General features: G+C 40.1%; 1 protein-coding gene across 1 annotated transcript in view; it reads left to right on the forward strand.

Annotated features, from left to right (window-relative positions):
- Window positions 1-146: 146 nt before the first annotated feature.
- Window positions 147-20,057, forward strand: part of LOC149996559 (pericentriolar material 1 protein-like) — a 47,159-nt gene continuing 27,248 nt past the window's right edge. Inside the window, exons 1-11 of the mRNA XM_090258231.1 lie at window positions 147-247; window positions 1,278-1,392; window positions 3,847-4,001; window positions 4,147-4,276; window positions 6,012-6,202; window positions 7,589-7,789; window positions 9,333-9,552; window positions 9,652-9,797; window positions 10,265-10,455; window positions 12,465-12,636; window positions 14,670-15,028. Coding sequence (XP_090114357.1) covers window positions 147-247; window positions 1,278-1,392; window positions 3,847-4,001; window positions 4,147-4,276; window positions 6,012-6,202; window positions 7,589-7,789; window positions 9,333-9,552; window positions 9,652-9,797; window positions 10,265-10,455; window positions 12,465-12,636; window positions 14,670-15,028 — 1,981 coding nt within the window. The remainder of the gene's footprint in view (window positions 248-1,277; window positions 1,393-3,846; window positions 4,002-4,146; window positions 4,277-6,011; window positions 6,203-7,588; window positions 7,790-9,332; window positions 9,553-9,651; window positions 9,798-10,264; window positions 10,456-12,464; window positions 12,637-14,669; window positions 15,029-20,057) is intronic.

A 20,057-nucleotide genomic window follows, 5' to 3' on the forward strand; every position in this document is an offset into this window, starting at 1 on the left:
GGTTGAAATTTTGTTTATGCTGGCTGCTGTTATATGAAAATAATGCATGCTTTACTGTGCTGTTTATCAGGAAGTTAAATGAAGTTCGAAAGAGATTGAATGAACTAAGAGAATTAGTTCATTATTATGAACAAACGTCAGATATGATGACAGATGCTGTCAATGAAAATACGAAAGATGAAGAAACTGAAGAAGAGTCAGAATATGATTCTGAGGATGAAAATTCTGAGCCTGTTATTAACATTCTGTAAGAACTTTCTAAGTTTGTTTTTTCTTAATACTTCCAGTATGGAACCAAAGAAACCTTAGTTGAATACTATTTGTCTTTTGTTTAAACTTTTCTCCTGATAGTCTGTTATTTTAGTCAGTATACTCTTATTGCCTTGCATTAAAAAAACAAACAAAAAATGGGAGTATTGAATATAGTATTGAATAGTTTAGTAAGTTTGCTGTTTGTTAGATTAAATGCAAGTAAATCATAAAGAAGTATCTAACTTAGCATTTTCCTACTTCTTTAATTTTAGGTATAATTTTGATTTTTTCAGATGTTTTAAATTTTTAAAGATTTTATTTTATTTATTTTTAGAGGGAGGAGAAGGGAGAGAGGAAGGGGGAGAAATATCAATGTGTCGTTGCCTCTTGTGTGTGGTTGGTCGGCACTCGGTCCACTGAGACGCACTGGTCAAGGCTGTGTTCTGAAATGTTTAAATAGCAGAAGTTAATGAAAAGCAAGCCAGTTATTCACAACATGAATTTAAATGGGGAAATAACCAATGATGTTTATCGTTTGGAATTATTTTATCAGCAGTTCTAAACCTTTGATGATGATTATTTTTATTTTTATTTTTTTACCTTAAATAATTTTAAGCTGTGTTCTTTCTTTTAGGAATCCACAAGTAGCTGCCACCAGGAATGAAGTGAATAGTATTTCTAATGCACAGTGTGTCTCTAACAATAGAGATGGCAGATCCGTAAATTCTAATTGTGAAATTAACAACAGATCAGCTACCAACATTAGAGCTTTAAACATGCCTCTGCTAGGTATGATTGACTCTTCCCAGAACATACTGCCACATTGTTCTTGGGGCATGGGTCTTCCTTCTTAGTGCTCTTAGTTCATTAAATTATGGGTTTCAACGGTGTCCGTTTTTATCAGATTGTCGATACAACAGAGAAGGAGAACAGGGAATTCGTGTTGCACAAGGTGAAGAGGAAGAGGAGGAGGAGGAGGAGGAAGCAGAAGAAGAAGCCAGTGGAGCTTCATTATCTAGTCATAGGAGCAGTGTGGTTGATGAGGCTCCAGAAGATGCTGAATTTGAACAGAAGATCAATAGACTTATGGTTGCGAAACAGAAGCTTCAGCAGTTACAAGATCTTGTTACTATGGTGCAGGTACGTACTGCTGGTTTAGTAAAATCTGTCAAACAGTGCAGTCTTACAAGGTAAAACTTATGTATTTCGTTAATTACATTGGTAAATTAATCTAGTACACGGTTATGTATTGAGGTCTTGCTGTGTGCCAGGTGTACATGCTCAGCGCTGTACATGCCGTGTATCGGGGACGAGCAGGCTTTTCTGTGCAGGGCGACTTAGTGGCCGTTTCTGGCTCTGCAGGCCGTCCCGGCGCCGTCACAGCCCCTGCTCTGTGCAGCCAGGGCTGAGCCAGAAGCAGTTGCGGATGGCTGGGCCCCATAGAACTTCATTACAAAAGCGGGCCTGCTTTCTGCTAGAGGTCCCAGTCTTTATTTGATTTTTTAATGTATTTTTCAGTGTCAGTTGCCATACAATATTATATTCGTTTCAAGTGTACAACATAGCGATTAGACATTTACATAGTTGATAAGTCTAGTACACTCCGAACACCGTATGTAATTATTACAATATTGCTGACCGCATTCCTTGGGCTGTGCTTTGTTTACATCCCCGTGACTGCTTTTGTAACTGCCAGTCTGCTCTTCTTAATTCCTCTCACCTTTTTTATCTGTGGCTCCTACGTCCCAACTCATCTGGTGACTATCTGTGTGTTCCCTGTACCTGTGAGTTTGTTTCTGGTTTCTGTTTGTGTGTTTGTTTTTTGTATTCCACGTATAAGTATTATGTTACAGCTTTTCCCCCCCAGCTTAAAACAGCTTCTAAAGCAAAAACAGTAATAGGTTGTGCTATTAATCACTTTCCACTTGTTTTTAAAGATTCCTTTCTTCAGCTGTACTGCCTGAAGTGGGAATAATAGATCAGAAATGATAAATAACTTGGTGGCTTACAGATGAATCAGCTTAATTTCAGGATTATATTGAATGGAGATCTTTTACTTTAGAGAGTTTCTAAGATCTAAAATATGTATATGAGAAATGAGGAAACTACAGCCCAGAGGGACCGAAAAGGTCTCCTGAAAGAGAGTTACCAAGCACTGGCCAGGTGGCTTAGTGGGTTGGAGCATCATCCTGACATGCCAAGGTTGCAGGTTCGGTCCCCAGTCAGGCATGCACAATAATCAGCCAATGAGTGCATTAGTAAGTGGAACAACAAATTGATGTTTCTCTTTCTTCCCTTTCCTCGTGCTCTCTAAAATCAATAAATGAAAGTTTTTTTTAAAGCCTTTAAAGAGAGCTGTTGAAAAAATGTTTGATGATTTTTACTTATTTTACTAAGGGTGATCTTTTCTTCTGATATTTTTCTTATATTCTCTTGCCTAAGAGACTCATGAGAAGGACTACACAATTATATAGTTAAGATCATTTAGAGCTTTTATTATCCTCATTGATAGATTCGCCTGGACAACTTATATGGCCCTTGTGAAATCTTGTGTGTCTTAGCACACAAGAACCCTTTGGTCAGTTCCTGTGTTTCAGCGTTGGAGCTCTGGTGTTTCAGTGGCCCAGGCATCTTCACATGCCCCCCTGAATCGTCATGCAGTGTTTCGTATCTTTTCTCATACTTTATTTTTCCACTTTTTATTGTATGCACATGCCTCAGGACTTAGCTTCTTTACTCCTGAGTCCCAGCCCAGTTACTCTAATCTTCCTCTCTATACTAGTAATGAATCAGGTTAGTTTTTAGATTGCGAAAACCGGAAATACATGGTATACAGATTTAAAATTGGTTAGATGGTTTTATAATTAACTTATTATCTCTTAACTCTTCAAGGTTTTATTAGAATGATTTCCAAAGGTTAAAGTTTTAGTTGAGGACTTCAGAGAAGCATGAGTAAATTTAAAATACATGGAGTTAAATATTTTTAAGAAAATACAGTAGTTCACCCCAAACCTCCTATTTCAGTAAATACATTGATTTCGACAAACAATGTGGGTCTCCTGTTAGGAAGGTAAGAACTTTAGTCGCATTTCCAGTAGTTACTCTAGATTTGATGTGGTGCATTCTTCCTAGTTTTTGTATTATGAGCCATTGACACTTGTTTGGCAAACTAAAGACAGTGAAGAAATGGAAAGTTTTAAGTAAGCAAGTAACAGTTGGCATTGATTATTTGAAATTGTTCTTGTAAAAGTTAAGTCTTAAGAAATACTATCTAAATCAGGCGTTCCCAGCACCAGTAGTATGTTTTTTACCTTCATGTTTTTTTCTCTTTGATAGTTCAGTATCTGGTTAAGATAAGAAAAGGCAACTTAATATTTGTCATTACTAGTTAATAGGTAGCTTAAACTTTAAATGTACTATTTTTAGTTTCAATACTTCATTTATTGCCATTGGTAGAGTAAACTTCAGTGTTCTCTAAAAATTTATACTTTCTCTACTTCTCTAATTTTTCTTATGTGACTTTGACAGACTAGTGGTATTTACTGAGGTATGAACTGGATATATCCAGATCATTTAAATATCATGTGATTTTAGGATGATGATGCAGCAGATCAAGGAGCCCTCTCTGCCAGTACTTCAAATTTGGATGATTTCTACCCAGGAGAAGAAGACACCAAGCAGAATGCGAATAACACTAGAGGAAATGCCAATAAAACACAGAAGGAAGCTGGAGTAAATGAAAAGGCAAAGTATGCTAAGCTCATAGCCTTCCTTTCATGAAAACCTAGTGCCTGTCACAGAGGAAGTTCTTGGCTAGTGTGCTGGGTTATGTCATGTTTAATGCCGTTGTCAGATGTACTGGGGCCCACAAATATAATGTCACTTTAATTACAGAGAGAAATTTTATGAGGCTAAACTGCAGCAGCAACAGAGAGAGCTCAAACAATTGCAGGAAGAAAGAAAGAAACTGATTAAGATTAAAGAGAAAATTCAAGCATTGCAAAAGACATGTCCTGACCTACAGGTAATTAGGAAATTTCGTTCTTGTCATTTTTCTGAAAAAAGGATGTCAAAAACCCAGTGTCAATTAAAAGCACTCTTTCTAGTACTGATATGATAGATTTATATCTGTTAATTTCATGATCAATGAAATGGTGAACTAATGAGATGGGCTGGAGATATACATTTATACTGTGAAAGATACCACATAGTAATTGATTATTTCCATCCTCTCACTTGTTTTACTGGTTAGCTGTAGATGCAGAACATGACTATAACTATTAAAATATTCTATTTAAGAAAAAATATTCTGGTTTCAACTTGTAGTTCAGAGATTAGTATTTCCATCTTTTACTGGCCTAAAATTATGTTAAAAAGCTCTTAAAGCATCATGAATTACCTAAGGAAATACATTAAAATATTTTATTTGTAGTTTGAATATTAACTTTACATACCTTTGCTTATTAATTGTGCACAGTGCCTAAGTCTTTGAGATTGGTTGGAGAATGAACGATCTTGAACCATGTTGGATAATCGGGGGAAGTGTTAATATGTGAAGGGAATACCAATTCTTTTTGAGATTTTTTTTTTATCCTAAAATTTATTGGTTAGTTTTTAGTCAGGTTTTATTTTCAAAGAAAGGGAAATACATCAAATGATATTTCTAAAATTGCCTTTCTTTTTCCTGAAGGTTGGTTACTGCTCATCGACTTTAGCCTCTATTTTCACCTTTGTTTTACTATGTCAGGCTTTCTTTGAATCATGGTGGCAGTTGAGGTCTGGGAATAACAAATAAAATATGTTACTAGAACCCTAGAAGAGTAGTAAAAGAACTGCTTTTATGAAATTAACATAGTGCTCTAATTCCTCATAATTTTTACTAATCCTTTTTTTTAAGCTGTCAGCTACTAGTGCGCATAGTTGTCCCACAAAAAAATATATGCCAGCTGCCACTTCAACCCCAACTGTTAATGAGAATGAAACCAGTACAAGCAAATCTGTTTTTGAGCCTGACGTTTCTTCAGTAGTAGATAATGAGGTATTGTATATTGCACCCTGCTGTTCTTGAGTCTTAAGTCACATCTTGTTTTAAATTTTATTTTTCAGTTACAGTTGACATACAATATTATATTAGTTTCAAGTGTACAACATAGTTTATTAGATATTATGTACCTTACAAAGGTGGTCGCCCCTGATAAGTCTAGAGCCATCTGATACCACCCAGTTATTACGGCATTTTTCCCTATGCTGCGTAAGTCACATCTTAAGAAGGGAGAGAATTATCTGTGAAACATGTTTTTAAATGTAGCATGCTTTGTGTTTTTTAGTTGGGGGAAGAAACAGTTTTTTCCAAAAAGTAATTTACGTTGAGGTCTCGTGAAAATAGTCTTGATGTTTATCAGCCCATATTTAGCAGAATTTTATGTGAAAGATAGTTGCAGCTAATAGTAATCATTTCAGTTAGCAAAACCTATCCTTTGGTATTTTATTTTATTTATATGTGATTGTAGGAAACAAAACATCGTAACTCTCTCTAAATAGTTGATGTTTGGGTGCTAACCTGTTTTCATTAAGAATTAATGATTGCCTAATTTCTTTCTTATTATTAAAATATTATTTTAACCTTCATGGATATCAGTATAAAAAGGATAGAATGAGAATAGAAATATTGGTTGGTATTGACAGTAGTACTATGTTCTTTAATGGGAAAACAAATCCCAATATTTACACTAACGTGACTCTGACTTTTAAATTAATAGCTGTGGTCAGAAATGCGAAGACACGAAGTTTTAAGGGAAGAGCTGCGGCAGAGAAGGAAGCAGCTGGAGGCTCTCATGGCTGAGCATCAGCGGAGACAAGGGCTGGCCGAAACCGCCTCTCCGGGGGCTGTTTCACTGCCAAGTGACGGGTCTGAGCATCTGTGTACTCCTCAGCAGAGCAGGACAGAAAAGTAAGAGAGCTGTGGAAATAACGTTTTCAGCGTCGCCTGCCTGAGGCTTGCAGCATAGTCAGCACAAATCTGTGTCAGCGAGGGGGCTGGTGAAGCGTCACCTTTGTGACTCGGTTTCACTGAATTGTTCAAGTTTCTCATAGTGTCATCTTTCTCTCTTTTTATTACTAAGACACTTGGTCAGATGTTGATAACAGGTTTTGATTGTATGGCCTTGATTTTCTTAGTTAAGCTTTAAGCTTATGAAAAGAAAATTTTTGGTACTTTGTAGTGCTATTCTATCAGGTCAGAAATAAGCAATTTTTTACTTAAATTGAGCGTCTGCTGTTTGTAAGGTTTCCAAGGATTTTGAAACATTTTATTATATAAGATATTTAGTTTCTAAGATTTAAGTCTGAAATTTTCATATCAAGACTATTTCTAAAAGGGTTGGTTATCTGTGATCAGTTAATTGCTTATCTATATAGTAGTATTTGTATTTAAAATTTTGAAATCCAAATTCATGTGGCTTTCTATTTTGCTATTTTCAGATGGTATTTCTGGTGTATTGTCTAAGCCTTACTCTTCTTAGAAAAATTTGTCCTGTTCTGGGGGTCCCCATGTGTGTTCAGGGATCACACTGTTTCTCAGTGTTTTATTCTGTTCTCAGTACCACACATTTATACTTTGAGTTCTTTAGATAGTTCTGTTAAGCGTCTAGCTTATCACTAGGTAGAAATAACTAAGTTAAAACTAAATAAAATTAGAATTTATTTTCCGAATCACACCAGCCATATTTTATGTGCACTTTGGTCATATGTAGCTGGGACTGCTATTTCAGATAGCAGGGAAATAGGTTAGCACTGTTGCAGAAAGTGCCGTTGGACAGCTCTGGTCTAGCAAATTGTTACGCAAGGAAAGGAAAGTTGGGTGGGGATTAGTTTAGGAAAAGCATTCCAGGGGCTACAACTATTGTTTTAATTTATTTGAAAATTTGTTCTGTGGAAGGCAGAGTAAATATACTTTATAAAACCAGCAGTGGGGCAAGTATCACCCATCTAAGATTAAATCAAATTTTGCCATGTCTGGGTAGCTCAGTTGGTTAGATAGAGCATCATCCGGACATGCCAAGGTTGCAGGTTTGATTACTGGTCAGGGCACATAGAAGGATCAATCAATGAATGCATCAGTAAGTGAAACAACAAATCGATAAGTCTGTCCCTCCCCGCCCCCCCAAAAAAGCAATAAATAAATAAAAATGTTTTAAAGATCAGATGAAATTTTATGTACACACACACAGCCATACGTGTATACATGTGTATTTGGTACAATGTTTGGCACACAGTGGGTGGTAAGGTATTTAGTTCATCTCCAGAAAGATCTCTTGGTTTTTGTCTCAATCTCTAGAACAATGGCAACTTGGGGAGGTTCTACCCAGTGTGCACTGGATGAAGAAGGAGATGAAGATGGTTACCTTTCTGAGGGAGTTGTTCGGACAGATGAAGAGCAGGAGGAGGAAGAAGATTCCAGTTCCAATGATAACTTTTCTATGTGTCCTCCTAACAGCGGGAATCATAGCTCTTACAGTGTGAAGGAACCTAAAAATCGGTTAGTTTCACTGTTGTAATTTTTTGCTTGATTTGAAGAGCCTCAGGTTTTCCTGACACCAAGCAATTTTAACTCTCAGAACTAGTAGGGTGTCCTACAATATAGTTAATGGGCTCAGACCTACAAGACTGCTGTCACTTCAGCTGCCATTCATAAGTCCCAAGTCCCCAGGGAGCCCACACTTCTGTCTGACATGGCTAGTAATTTAGGGGTTCCAATAAGCACTCTTCAGTTTTCGTAATTTGCTAAAACAGCTCACAGAACTCAGGAAAACACTTAACATTTACTGGCTTATTATAAAGGATACAACTCAGGAGCAGCCAGAGGGAGGAGGGAGGCGCAGGGCACGGTGGGGGCCGGGGTTGCAGAACTTCCACGCCCTCTGCGAGCACCGCCTCCCTGCACCACAGCCTGCTCCCCAGCCCGGCACTCCCCTAACCGCTGCCCGGTTAGTGGCTTCGTGGAGCTTCCATCACACCGGCACCGCTGGTGGAGTCGGCCAGAGGCAGTTCAGCTTAGTCTCTGGCCCCTTCTCTTCCACCCTTGGAGTTGGGGAGTGGGGCTGGCAGTTCCAGCTCCTCTAATCACCAGGCTGGTTGTCTTGTCGATCAGCCCCCATCCTACACTAGGGGCTGCCAAGAGTCATTAGCGTAAAAACTTAGATATGGTTGAAAGGGGCTCTTCATGAATAACAAAAGATACTCGGGAGATACCCAGAGTTATAGGAGCTGTGCTGGAAACCTGGGACAAAGACCAAATACACACACACACACACACGCACATTTTTTAATTTCTTGGGGTGACATTGATTAATAAAATAATACAGGTTTCAGGTATATAATTCTATAGTGCATCATCTGTATGTTGTATTGTGTGTCCACCACCCCAAGTCAAGTCTCCTTCCATCGCCATTTATCCCCCTTTACCCTCTGCTACCTCCCCCAACCCCCCTTTTCTTCTGGTAGTCACCACACTCTTGTCTGTGTCTATGAGGTTTATTTAGCTTAACCCATTTACCTTTCCAAATATATTTTTTATTATACTACAAGAATGTTGCCAAGATACATCTCAGCTAATCTGGATCAAAATTCATAAGCTTTGATCCTTGCTCCTGTTTTGGGGGAGTTGAGCAAAAATTTAAAGATTGCAGATCGTGAAAAAGGTCTGTCAGCAAAGATGCTCATTACACTATTATTTATAACTGAAAAATGTTTCATAAATAAAAGATGGTAAAGTAGTTCCCCTTGATGATGTGATGTGACTAAGCTGAAAGCATGAAGTGGAAAAATGCTTGTGATAGTTTCATTTTGTACTGTACAGAATTATATGGACACGTCTGTAAAACGTAAATGAAAAAAACGGAGAAGAATAAGAAATGGTAATTGTATAGGGCTAAAAGCTTAGAATCTTTACCCCCTTTATTTGCCATGCTTTTTGAGTTGTTTATAGACTTTAAAAGAGAATACTGGCCTGTGGTTTGTTGCCAGATTTTAAAAACCAAATAATTATATATGATGACTTGATGCTTTAAATGTTGTGTTAGGTGGAAGAACAATCGCCCTTTTTCAGCGGATGGAAATTATCGTCCGATAGCCAAGACGAGACAGCAGAATATCAGCATGCAGCGCCAGGAAAACCTCCGCTGGGTGTCAGAGCTCTCGTATGTGGAAGAGAAGGAACAGTGGCAGGAACAAATTAATCAGCTGAAGAAACAGCTTGAGTTCAGTGTCAGTATTTGTCAGACTTTGATGCAAGACCAGCAGGTAAAGTTTACTCTGAAAGTAATTTTTTGTCTTGTTTTCAAAGCAAGGCACATTTTTCTCAGTCATCAGTAAATGTTACAGAGTTTTTTCTTCCTGTAGGCTTTATCTTGTCTGCTCCAGACGCTTCTCACGGGCCCCTACAGCGTTATGCCCAGCAATGTCGCATCTCCTCAAGTGCACCTTATAATGCACCAGCTGAACCAGTGCTATACTCAGCTGACATGGCAACAGAATAACGTACAGAGGTAATCGGTTTCTTAGAAGTAGTGTCGCATGAAGTTACCTTCTGCCACCAAAGGGGCACGAGCCAAATTACATACTCAGATACTCTCTGTCGCCTGAGAATTTTATAAGCAGTGATTTGCCCAGTGTTGCCTGCAATATTGTGCACCTGACTTGTTTTTAAAAATTTATGCTATTCATCTTACACTTACATTATTAGGTGAATTACATGGTGTGTAACTCACACCTCAGGAAGCCGGAAACAAGAAAAAAATGAGTTTCTTAACCTACTACCTAATGGAAGTGCCAAGTGGCAGTTTTTGTTCCAAAGGCTGTTACTGAACTAAGCCTGCAGGGCATGCAAATACTTGTTGCAGCAGCTTTTAGGGCGGTCACTGTCTTCTGCATGTTATCGAGTCACTTCTTAGATATATTCTTTCTGAATGTAATTAACTGATATTTAACTTACTGACTTCTTGAATTTTTGTAGATTGAAACAAATGCTAAGTGAGCTTATGCGCCAACAAAATCAGCATCCAGAAAAGCCTGGCAGCAAGGAAAGGGGCAGCAGTGCGTCCCAACCCCCTTCTCCCGGCGTGTTCTGTCCTTTCGCCTTTCCCACGCAGCCTGTGAACCTGTTTAACCTGCCTGGGTTTGCTAACTTCCCGGCCTTCGCACCAGGTAGGTGACTGGGTAGGTAAAGGGAAAGTATGGAAGGACAGCGTGTTAGAGAACATCACTCGTCTCTTTAGAATGGTGGGTAGGAAACGTTTGCAAAGAAAGTTAGGGTCTCTTTTCTTCTTTGATTCTTTAGAGTAAAGACCTGTGGTTGCTAATGGAATTAAGTAAACAGTTATGAATGATTGCTAAGTCATATCTTTGAATTATTTAACAACTATTTATTAAGGAGAAAGGGAATTAACGTGACTACTGTACACCAGGCACTGTATAAAACATTGAGAGAGTAAAGATGAAGAACATAATGTTCTTCTAGAGGAGTTCCATGTCTTGGCAGGGAGATATACTTCTAAACTAAAGGTGAGTGCTCAGTATAGGGTTACGTTTAATTTTATTTAGCTCAGGCTTTTATTCAGACTCCTTTTTCTGCATGTATTATGTGCCAGACACTATATAAATGCCTGATATTCAAAGATGAGTAAGACTAGCTCTTGAAGGAATTTAGAGTCTAGCGTCGAAGCTAAGAATGTTAATAAATGCCTAGTGCAGTGTGGGTGCAAATGAGGTGAGTGAGTGGTCTGTTCTACCTTGGGGCAAGGGATCATCAGCAAATGTGTTTTTTCCCCAAAAAGGTGTTTTAGCTAAAAAATAAATAGAATTTATTTCCAGGGAGTAAGGGAAAGGGCCTTCTAACCAAGGGAACCCCTTGGAGTTAAAAAGCAGTGAAACGGTTTAACCCTTGGGGAATTTAGAGGTCATGTCAGCGTGGCTGGTAGGTAGGGCCTTGGCAGGGTGCACAGCACAGGCCTGTGCCGTGCAAAGCGGCTTAGATGTGCTGTTGGAGACGAGAGGGGCCATCAAAGAGTTTTGAGCAGGGAGATGGCGTGGATTGTGTATTAGGAAGATTACACTGCAGATAGTGGTGGGGGAGGTAGGCGAGGAGGAGCTAAGAGGATAGCTGGTGACTAGGAAATAGAAGACTGTTCGCAGCAATATCAGGGGAAGGGCGGAAGCTTGACTAAAGGCATGGGCAGTAGGGGTGGGGGAAAAAAAGCGGAGGGAGTAATTCAAAAGACATTCTGGAGGCAGAATAAGTTAAGTAGTTAAGTGACCAGTTAGGTGAGGTGAGTCATGAAGGAAGAGGAGTTGAAGATGTTTGCCAGAGTAAATATAGGAGGAGAAAATGTTTGGAAGGGCTTTGTGAATATAAAAATAAATAAATAAAACTACCACCGTGTATTTTCTTAACAGGGTTATAAACACAATGGCGTCAGAACACTTAACAAGCTTTCCCAGTGCTCATGTATCTGTTAGTATTGGCAGGAGTTGTTCTTTGAGGGGCTTTTAAGTAACACACAGCAGAAGGGACCGCATGTGCGGTTTCCTTCCCCTGTGATGTGCTTCATGGCAGCGCCAGCCCTGGTCAGAGACTGTTCGTTCCTCACAGACTGGTTCAGTTTTGTGACACCTTCCCTTTGCCCTTCCTCCCCCAAGTTTAGCAGCCCCGTGCAAACACCTCGATACAGTACCACGTGGTCAGCATTTAGTTCTCCTTTCCCCGTGAGAGTGGGAAGAACATGACCTTTGCAGTCAGGCAGACCCGACATCTAACCTGCTCTTCCAGCTACGAGACATATGTTCTCCAAGCTTATATTCTTACCATTTAAAGGAATAGAATTTACATTTCATAGTGTTTTATGCATTAAATGAAATAACATGTAAAGTGCCTACAGTAGAGTCTGACACCCTGTAATAATTTGATGTTTGGTACTACTATTTCTAACTCCTGACTTTTAAGGGGATGGGATCATTATTTACCTTGGTGTCACTGATGCTGAAAACAGTGGGCTGAGCTGTAAATTGAGATTTAATAAATGTGTTAGTTTATTTTAATTTACAGTTTTTTGTTTTGATGGATATGAGTGGCATGTTTTAATTAAAACTGTCCTTTGATTTCATATTAAGGCTGAAGACGTTTTATTGTTGTCTTACCCATTGCTTTTACTTATTAGGTATGAATTTCAGCCCTTTATTTCCTTCTAATTTTGGAGACTTTTCTCAGAATATTTCTACACCCACTGAACAGCAGCAACCATTAGCCCAGAGTTCTTCAGGGAAAACAGAATATATGGCTTTTCCAAAACCTTTTGAAAGTAGTTCTTCTGTTGGAGCAGAAAAACAAAGGTAACTTGATCGCAAACATAATTCATTATGTGCTTAATAGTTTTCACATTAATTTCTTCTGTGATTACGTTTATTTCTGTATTGTGAAAACATGATCAGGGAAGGTGTTTGTGATTGTTCGGCTCAGTGGGGTTGGGAATCTGGAACTTGGACAGCTCACCAGATGCCTCGCGGGCACACACCTGCTGCTGACCTGGTTCATGCGCAGTCAGCACTGTGATCCGAGCGTCCTGTGGGATTCACTTGGGAAGGGTAAGACCTGACCACTGGCAGCTCTCTGCTGGGGGGTAGTGACTGCAAAGTGGTGGCACCTCTAGTTGATTCAGAGCGCCTGGTCAGAATGACTTTCTGAGGCCTATCCCCATGGAATGGTGAGTGCTGTTTGGTTAGAAAAACAACTTTAGCCCAGAAAGTTGTAGTGATATATGGTATCAGTCATATAATTTCTTTATCTCTGTTTCTCAACATCTGTTGTTTTTTAATATGATAATCTTCCCAAATATAATTTTGACTCAGTCAAAACATGAGTTGGATTGGCCCAGGTTAATCATTTTGCAAGCATGTTTATAGCTAGATAAATGACATTTTTTCATTAACCCATAAAATAATTTTGATAGCCAACTGCTAAAAATATAGACTTTTCATTGTTATTTCAGAAAAACTTTAATATTTTTAAAAAAAATTTAAATCAGAAATGAGGGTTCAGTGAATTAAGCAAATAACATTTTTTCAAAGCTTTAGTGAATAGCCTACCTACTGGAAGGACCCTACTTCATTGTTCTCCATATTTTATATGTAACTGATAGTGAAAAAGGATGTCTATAGATACCTAATATTGTTTTAGATATTTGACCTACTTAAGATTAGACATCAGCTCCTCCCCCAAATCTCAGCTAGTCTGAGTTCCCTGAATTGAATGGCTGGAGATGACAGGCGGTCAGATGGAACATTGTAGTTTGAGCCAGGGTCAGAAATCCCTCCCCAGGAAGGGCGAGGCAGTAAACACTGCAGGCCCTTGCTTACGGGACTTCTCACGCCCATTTAGCTCTGCAGTCTTTGCGCAAAAGCAGCCACAAATAGCATCTAAACCAGTGAGTGATGGTGTTCCGGTAACACTTTATGGGCACTGAAATTTGCATTTCATATAGTTGTGTTACAAACTTTGCTTCTTTGATTGTATTTGTTTAACTGTGTAAGAATAGAAACCTCATTTTAGCCCTCAGGCCATACAAAATGAGGCAGCAGGCTCAATCTGGCCTGTACTGTGGGTTTTGCTAACCTTAGTATGAAGTTAAACTCTAAGTCAGCGCCCCCCCGCATTATGTGCTTAGTTCTGGAGCACTGTCGTCCACATCAGGTTCTGTGATTAAGGTTTGGACATCTCACTGTGTTTCCATCTAAGGCGTTTTATAAAGTACGCTGGCATGTTAAAGGTCCTCAGGAGTCCTACAGGCCTGTTTAACTTTGTTTTGACTTTCTTTCCCCAAATTTAGATGACCAGTGACTGCCTATTAAGATGTTAAGGGATGCCAGTGTGTAGCAGATAAAATTTGAAAATGACACTAGATCAATGTAACTAAGCTAAATGTGTTGAGGAATAAATTACTAGTTGTGTGGCCATTGTTTTCGCCAAATTCTGGTGCTAGTTGGACTGCGTCAGATGACACAGACCCATGTAGGTTTCAGGCCCTTCCCTACAGATCTCTCTGCGCTGTTCCTCCGGGGTCCTTTGTTTTTTCCTTGTATGTACCATCCTTTCTTGAGTTTTCTTGTGTTATGAATGCTAGATCTTTGGTTTGGGACTTCTGCCAGTGAAAATGGTTTAGTGAGAAGGGTTCAATAGTAAAGTTTAAGATAATTTAGATCACTGGTTTATAGAATATATGCATATTTAATGCATATTTTTGTGAAAATGTTGATGATTTTATTTACTAAAATCTAACAAACTGTATTTTAAGTATTATATTTAGAGTTTTAGTAAACATAGAAATCTGTTATTGTAACCTCTAAAAACTTACTTTCTTTGGTGTAAGGAATCAAAAGCAGCCCAGAGAGGAGGTGCAAAACGGTAGAACACCATGGTCATATGACCAAGAAGGGGAAGTAGAAAAACCATTCATCAAGACTGGGTTTGCAGTGTCTGTAGAGAAAGCTACAAATAGTAACTGCGAAAATCGACCAGATACCTGCAGGAGAAGACGCCGGTTTGATGAAGAGTCACTGGAAAGCTTCAGCAGCATGCCTGACCCGGTAGACCCGACCACTGTCTCAAAAGCATTCAAAGCAAGGAAAGCATCCGCACAGGCCAGCCTGGCATCTAAAGACAGAACTCCCAAATCCAGGAGTAGGAAGAGGCATTCTGCTCAGCTGAAGAGCAGAATTAAAAATATTGGTAAGTATTTAAATTTGTTGACTATCGATCAGTATAAATGTTGGTAACTTTGCTCTGGCATGTTAACATTTTATTTCAGTATGGTTAGATGGATGGACACTGTTCTAGAAGTATTGGAACAAAGTCATTTTTAGTTAACTATAATTTCCTTTTTTACAAAATTTATCACAGGGTTTAATGTTATAGGTATTTTAAAACATTGCATTTCCTTTTTGTGCTTCTTAAAGCTTCTTATATTTTTTATATACATGGTTACTGTGAACTCAGATTTTTTTCCCCAAGTTTTGTAAGTTACTTAAGAATTACTAAAGCCCTAGTTTTACTACTCTCTTTTATTATCACATCTTGTCCAGCATTCAACGCTTCAGTCATGACTTTTGGTTAGGTCCTTGATTGATTCATTTAAAGAAATGTGGGCCTCTAACTACATTACAGTCTTTGAATATCATAGATGAAACTGCTGTTAAAACAGTTTGCTCTAAGCCTTGCTGAACTTTAGTTAATAAAGTACAACCTTAACCCATATTTTATTGACTCTCATTTTTCTTCTGTGATTTTAAAATTTTTTCTATGATTTTGAAGGAATTTAATGAACGTTAGGACTAGGTTAAAATTAGTTTTACTACCTAAAATCTAGAATATTAGCTAAAGGATGCTCCTTCAAGTTTGCAAATGATACTTTTCGACTGTGTCTTTGAGTGGTTCTGGGTTCAACGAGGTGGTATTTGGTACTTAAGGACAAAGTATTTCAGGCTTATAATAAGAAAAGTTTGCAGAATCACTGCACACTGTTACTCGCTCTCTTGTAAGCTCACAATACATAGACATATAGTCAAAGGCCTGAGAAATCCAGTAGTTAAAATCCACTTGTGAACTCTGACAGCATTCATCCTAACCATTTTGGGGCAATGGAACCCTTGAAAAATGATGTAAACTAGATGTTCAGAAGAATACATGCACTATTTCTTTTTTTTCCGTTTCACCGCTCAGGAATTCTTCAACTCCGTGGCCCCTACCTTTATCCCCATGTGAAGAATCTGACTTGATGGTTAAACAAATTTGACGTGGGTCACCTTTTTCTCAGCATATGCATTGTCACCTTTAAAATAATTTTCTAATTACATAGGTTTGGGAGAAGCTAATTTATTTAGTATTCAGTGATCTGAAAACATTAAAATGAATGAAAATACAACTCCTGTACTTTCTCCAAGATTATTCTTGGTGCCACCAGGGAACATTTAAGTAGACAATAGCCATTTTGAGAGGTCCTTTGTGTAACTCATTGAACTTTTATTCCCCTAGTACTTTGTCCCTTCCCTCCAGTGCTTTCTGTTATATGAATAAATGAAGGAAAACTAGCATTTTTATCTTAGTCTGCGCTTACGCACCTAGTTAATAGGAGTGTATATGGCAGTACTTCCTAAACATTAATGTTTCATGGAAGTTTTGGTGGGAATTTTGTTTAAGGACAGATTCTGATTTAGTCCGACTGGGGAGGGACCTGGGAGTCTGCAATTCTAACAAGCTCCCACGTTAGAGGACCCTTGGCCAACTTAGGGCCGTGCCTACCTAACCCCAGAAATATTGATGTATTTGTATTTTTGAAAGCCTTTTATTCTGAGGAGTTATGCTTTTATATATGCAATGCAGCTTATTTTACTTCAGGGCAAAGATTTATATTCTGATCCTCTTTTTTCATATTTAAGGATAAAAATACCTACAAGAAACATGCATTCACGTGTGATCAGTAGACATTCAAGGCACAAAAAGTAAAAGACATAATAACAGAACCAAACTAATAATGTAGTGAAATCAGATTAGCTAAGTCCTCGGTGTTCAGAATGTGAGCCATGGACAAGCAGCGTTGGCATCAGCTGGGAGCGTATTGGAAATGCAGGCTCCTGGGCCACCCTGATAGTGGCTGATTGAGTACGCCTTCTTTTCTGGGTGTGTTTTAGCAAGATTTAGATGTTTTCACAGGAGTAGGCACACCAAGTCTGAGAACCACTGAACGAGAGCCCTGGGTTCTCTTATTCTCTGATGGGACTTGGCTGCTGTCCGAGAGACGTCGTGCAGATGGTTTTACTCACACTTTGTGGACACTTCTTGTACGTGTTGACATTCTTTCAAAAGTGGCACGCTAAATCTTCATTTAACTTTGCTTCCTGTGATAGTCATATGTTTTAATCTTTAGAAAGTCTCTATGTAAAGATACATGTTATTGTATGTGAAGTAAGATTTTACGGGTTATGTGATAATCATCTTTTAATCTTCAGTTCACATTCAGACTTTACGAGTTAAACGTGATTTCTTGCCTTGCCAGATGTTTCAGTTAGCAAACCTATAATTTGGTTACCAGACCCATAATTTGGCTATAATCTACCGGACCCATTTCCTCTTTTGATATTATTAGAGAGGGTAAGAGCACATATTCTAGATTTTCCTCATTCATTTCTTGGGAAATTGGCTAGAATTGTTAATGTCCTGACTTGTGGGTTTTGCCCATCCCTGAATCTTCCCATTTCTTCCCTCCTCTGTTCCTGTGACTCACTGATGGGGACGGAGGTGGAACACATGCTAAGCATTAGGCACTGCAAGGCCTGGCGGGTGTGGCTGGTAAAGCAGCAGCCCGTTTTAGGTTCCAGGAGTTTCTTACTTACACAGACAGAGTGACACCGGAACAAAAGGCGCGAGGTGACAAGTGTGGCGTCTGTGAGGGGTGGACACCTGTTGCCGAGCAGCCAGTGCTGAGCTGTAGCAAAGCCAGGTTGTAGAATGGGTTGTGCCCCTGGTGTGGCAGAAAGGAGTCCTGGCATCAGAACCAGGAGATGAAAGGCTCATGGCAGCTTCCCAGAGGGAAGGGCGAGGCGAGGGAAATGGTCCTGTAGCGGCTTCTCACGGGCCTCCCACGCTCTCCTGTCCCACGTTCCGGCAAGAGCGGCCTCGGCCCTTCTGCCGGGGCCTGGATGCGCTGCGCTGCAGCCCTCAGCGCGTGGCCTGTGCGATGCACGCAGGGCCCCGGGTGGCGTGGACATGAGCGGAAGCACTGCTTGTACCTCTGTCAGCCCCTAGTGCTGCGGGAAGGAGCCGGGGCAGAAGGGAAGGAGCGATGCAGCAGAGGGGTCCCACCCTCACAGTGACGGGCAGGTGCCACGGCTGCTGCGGTCCTGGCTGGCCCAGCCAGCGCCGGTGCGGTTGGCCATCTCCCGGTCCCCTCCTTTCCCCGGGGGTTAGCACTGGTGTGCCCCAGAGAGGAGGAATTAATCCCACACTGGTACTTACCTTTGGAACTCTGGCCCTTTCTGTTTTTTATAGCATGCTTCTTTTCACAGTTTCAGCTGTTTTGGAGGGTGAGTTTGTCTTTGAAGTGCCCACTGGGACTCTCCAAAGATAATTTTGTGTATGCCACATAATTTATATTTTAATTTTGATGAGAATTCATTAGACACTTCTCACATTATTTAGTAACAAGCTTAATTTCTTTTATGTAAATTGTTCTTGTTAGACTAGCATAGTTTAAATTATTTACTTCGTAGCTTTATTGGCTATTAATTAAGGGAACGGTATTACTACAAATCGTATTATTTTGCACACTGCTTTTGGCAGTCATACCCTTTATTGCTGGACCTGCTGGGTGTGAATGTCAGAAATAACTGTGAGCGCTTTTCCCTGTGAACCTTGAGTAGAGTGTGGCTGGACTTCCGCCTGAGAGCCCAGTGAGGAGCCCAGACACGAGATGATGAAGTTCCCACGGGAAAATGGCATTGGGAGTGGCAGGGGAAGGTGGGCTGCAGGTCGGGTGTCACGGAGAACAAAGCGACGGTCCGCTAGCAGGGCATCTGAGCAGCGAGGCCCTGGTTGGGCTGCTCCTTTCAGAGCATCTGGGGCCAAGATCAGCGCTCTGATTCTGGGAGAAAACCTGACTGAGGAGACCCACGCTCCTCTCTCTGTTCTTGGCACGTCCCTCCGTGCCAAGAGTAGCAGTCGTTCGCCACTTCCAGGGACTAGTGGCAAGGGTGTCATTGAGCATGCAGGTGGCTCCTTCCCTATCCTGAACCTCTGAGAGCCTTGGTCGTGGCAGCTGAGGACACTGAGAGCAGAGAGGCCTTCTCTTACCGTCTCAGGGGAGACCGGCAACTTGTTAGCCAGAACACGGCCTCCCCGGGGAAGGGAGACGCCCCAGCACCGCTGCAGGACGCCACTCCGGCCACCAGCCCTCACGGTGCGGAAGCGCGGCGACCGGGAGCGGCAGCCAGAGAGAAGGCAGAAGCGGGCCACGGACACGTCATCTAGTAAAAACAGAATTAGTGAGGGAGTGTACACTTGAATAAAATAATAAGAACATTTAAGGAGGTTGAATTTTAACTTAAGTTCTTTAGAACTAGAAAAAGTGATTTTCACGTATAACGTTTAGATTATTTTAAAAAGAGGATGAATGTTATTAAGTCCAAATTAGTGGCCCAGAAAATTGAGAAGTATGTAATTACCTGGAGCACAAAGTACTAAGAGATAAAAATCAAGCTTTTTGAAAATGATTAGAGGCTTAAGGACAAATCTTGGAGATCTGACATACAGTGACCTCTAAAGGAGAAGGAAAAACAGGTCGAGAGAGAACTGAATAATGCAGGGGCTCTAATGAAGGAAGACTCGGGCCTGTAGGTGAGAACAGCCAGCTGTTGTCCAGCCAGGGGGTGGGGGTCGGGGGGAAGGTTGTGTGCGCGCCCCCACGCATGTGTATTCTGATTGAATTACAGAATTCCAAGGATTTTGTAAAAATCTAAGCTTCCAAACTGAAAGAACACGTTGCAGACAATGAAAAAGAATCTGACAATCTTACAATACAAGAAGTAGAAGAAAATGGAATAATATCCATATATGGACAGAAAAGGGCTGGTACTCAAGAATCCTGTACTCAGACAAGACACCCTTCACCTGTCCAGATGAAAAGATACTGGTATTCTCTCTGAGGAAAACTACAGAAACAACACAGAAGTCAGAGTAGAGACCTTTATACAGGGGAAGGTGAAAA

Source organism: Furipterus horrens, unplaced genomic scaffold (assembly GCF_987537825.1).
Source record: "Furipterus horrens unplaced genomic scaffold, mFurHor1.1.pri manual_scaffold_12, whole genome shotgun sequence".
In the NCBI taxonomy this organism is placed as follows: domain Eukaryota; kingdom Metazoa; phylum Chordata; class Mammalia; order Chiroptera; family Furipteridae; genus Furipterus; species Furipterus horrens.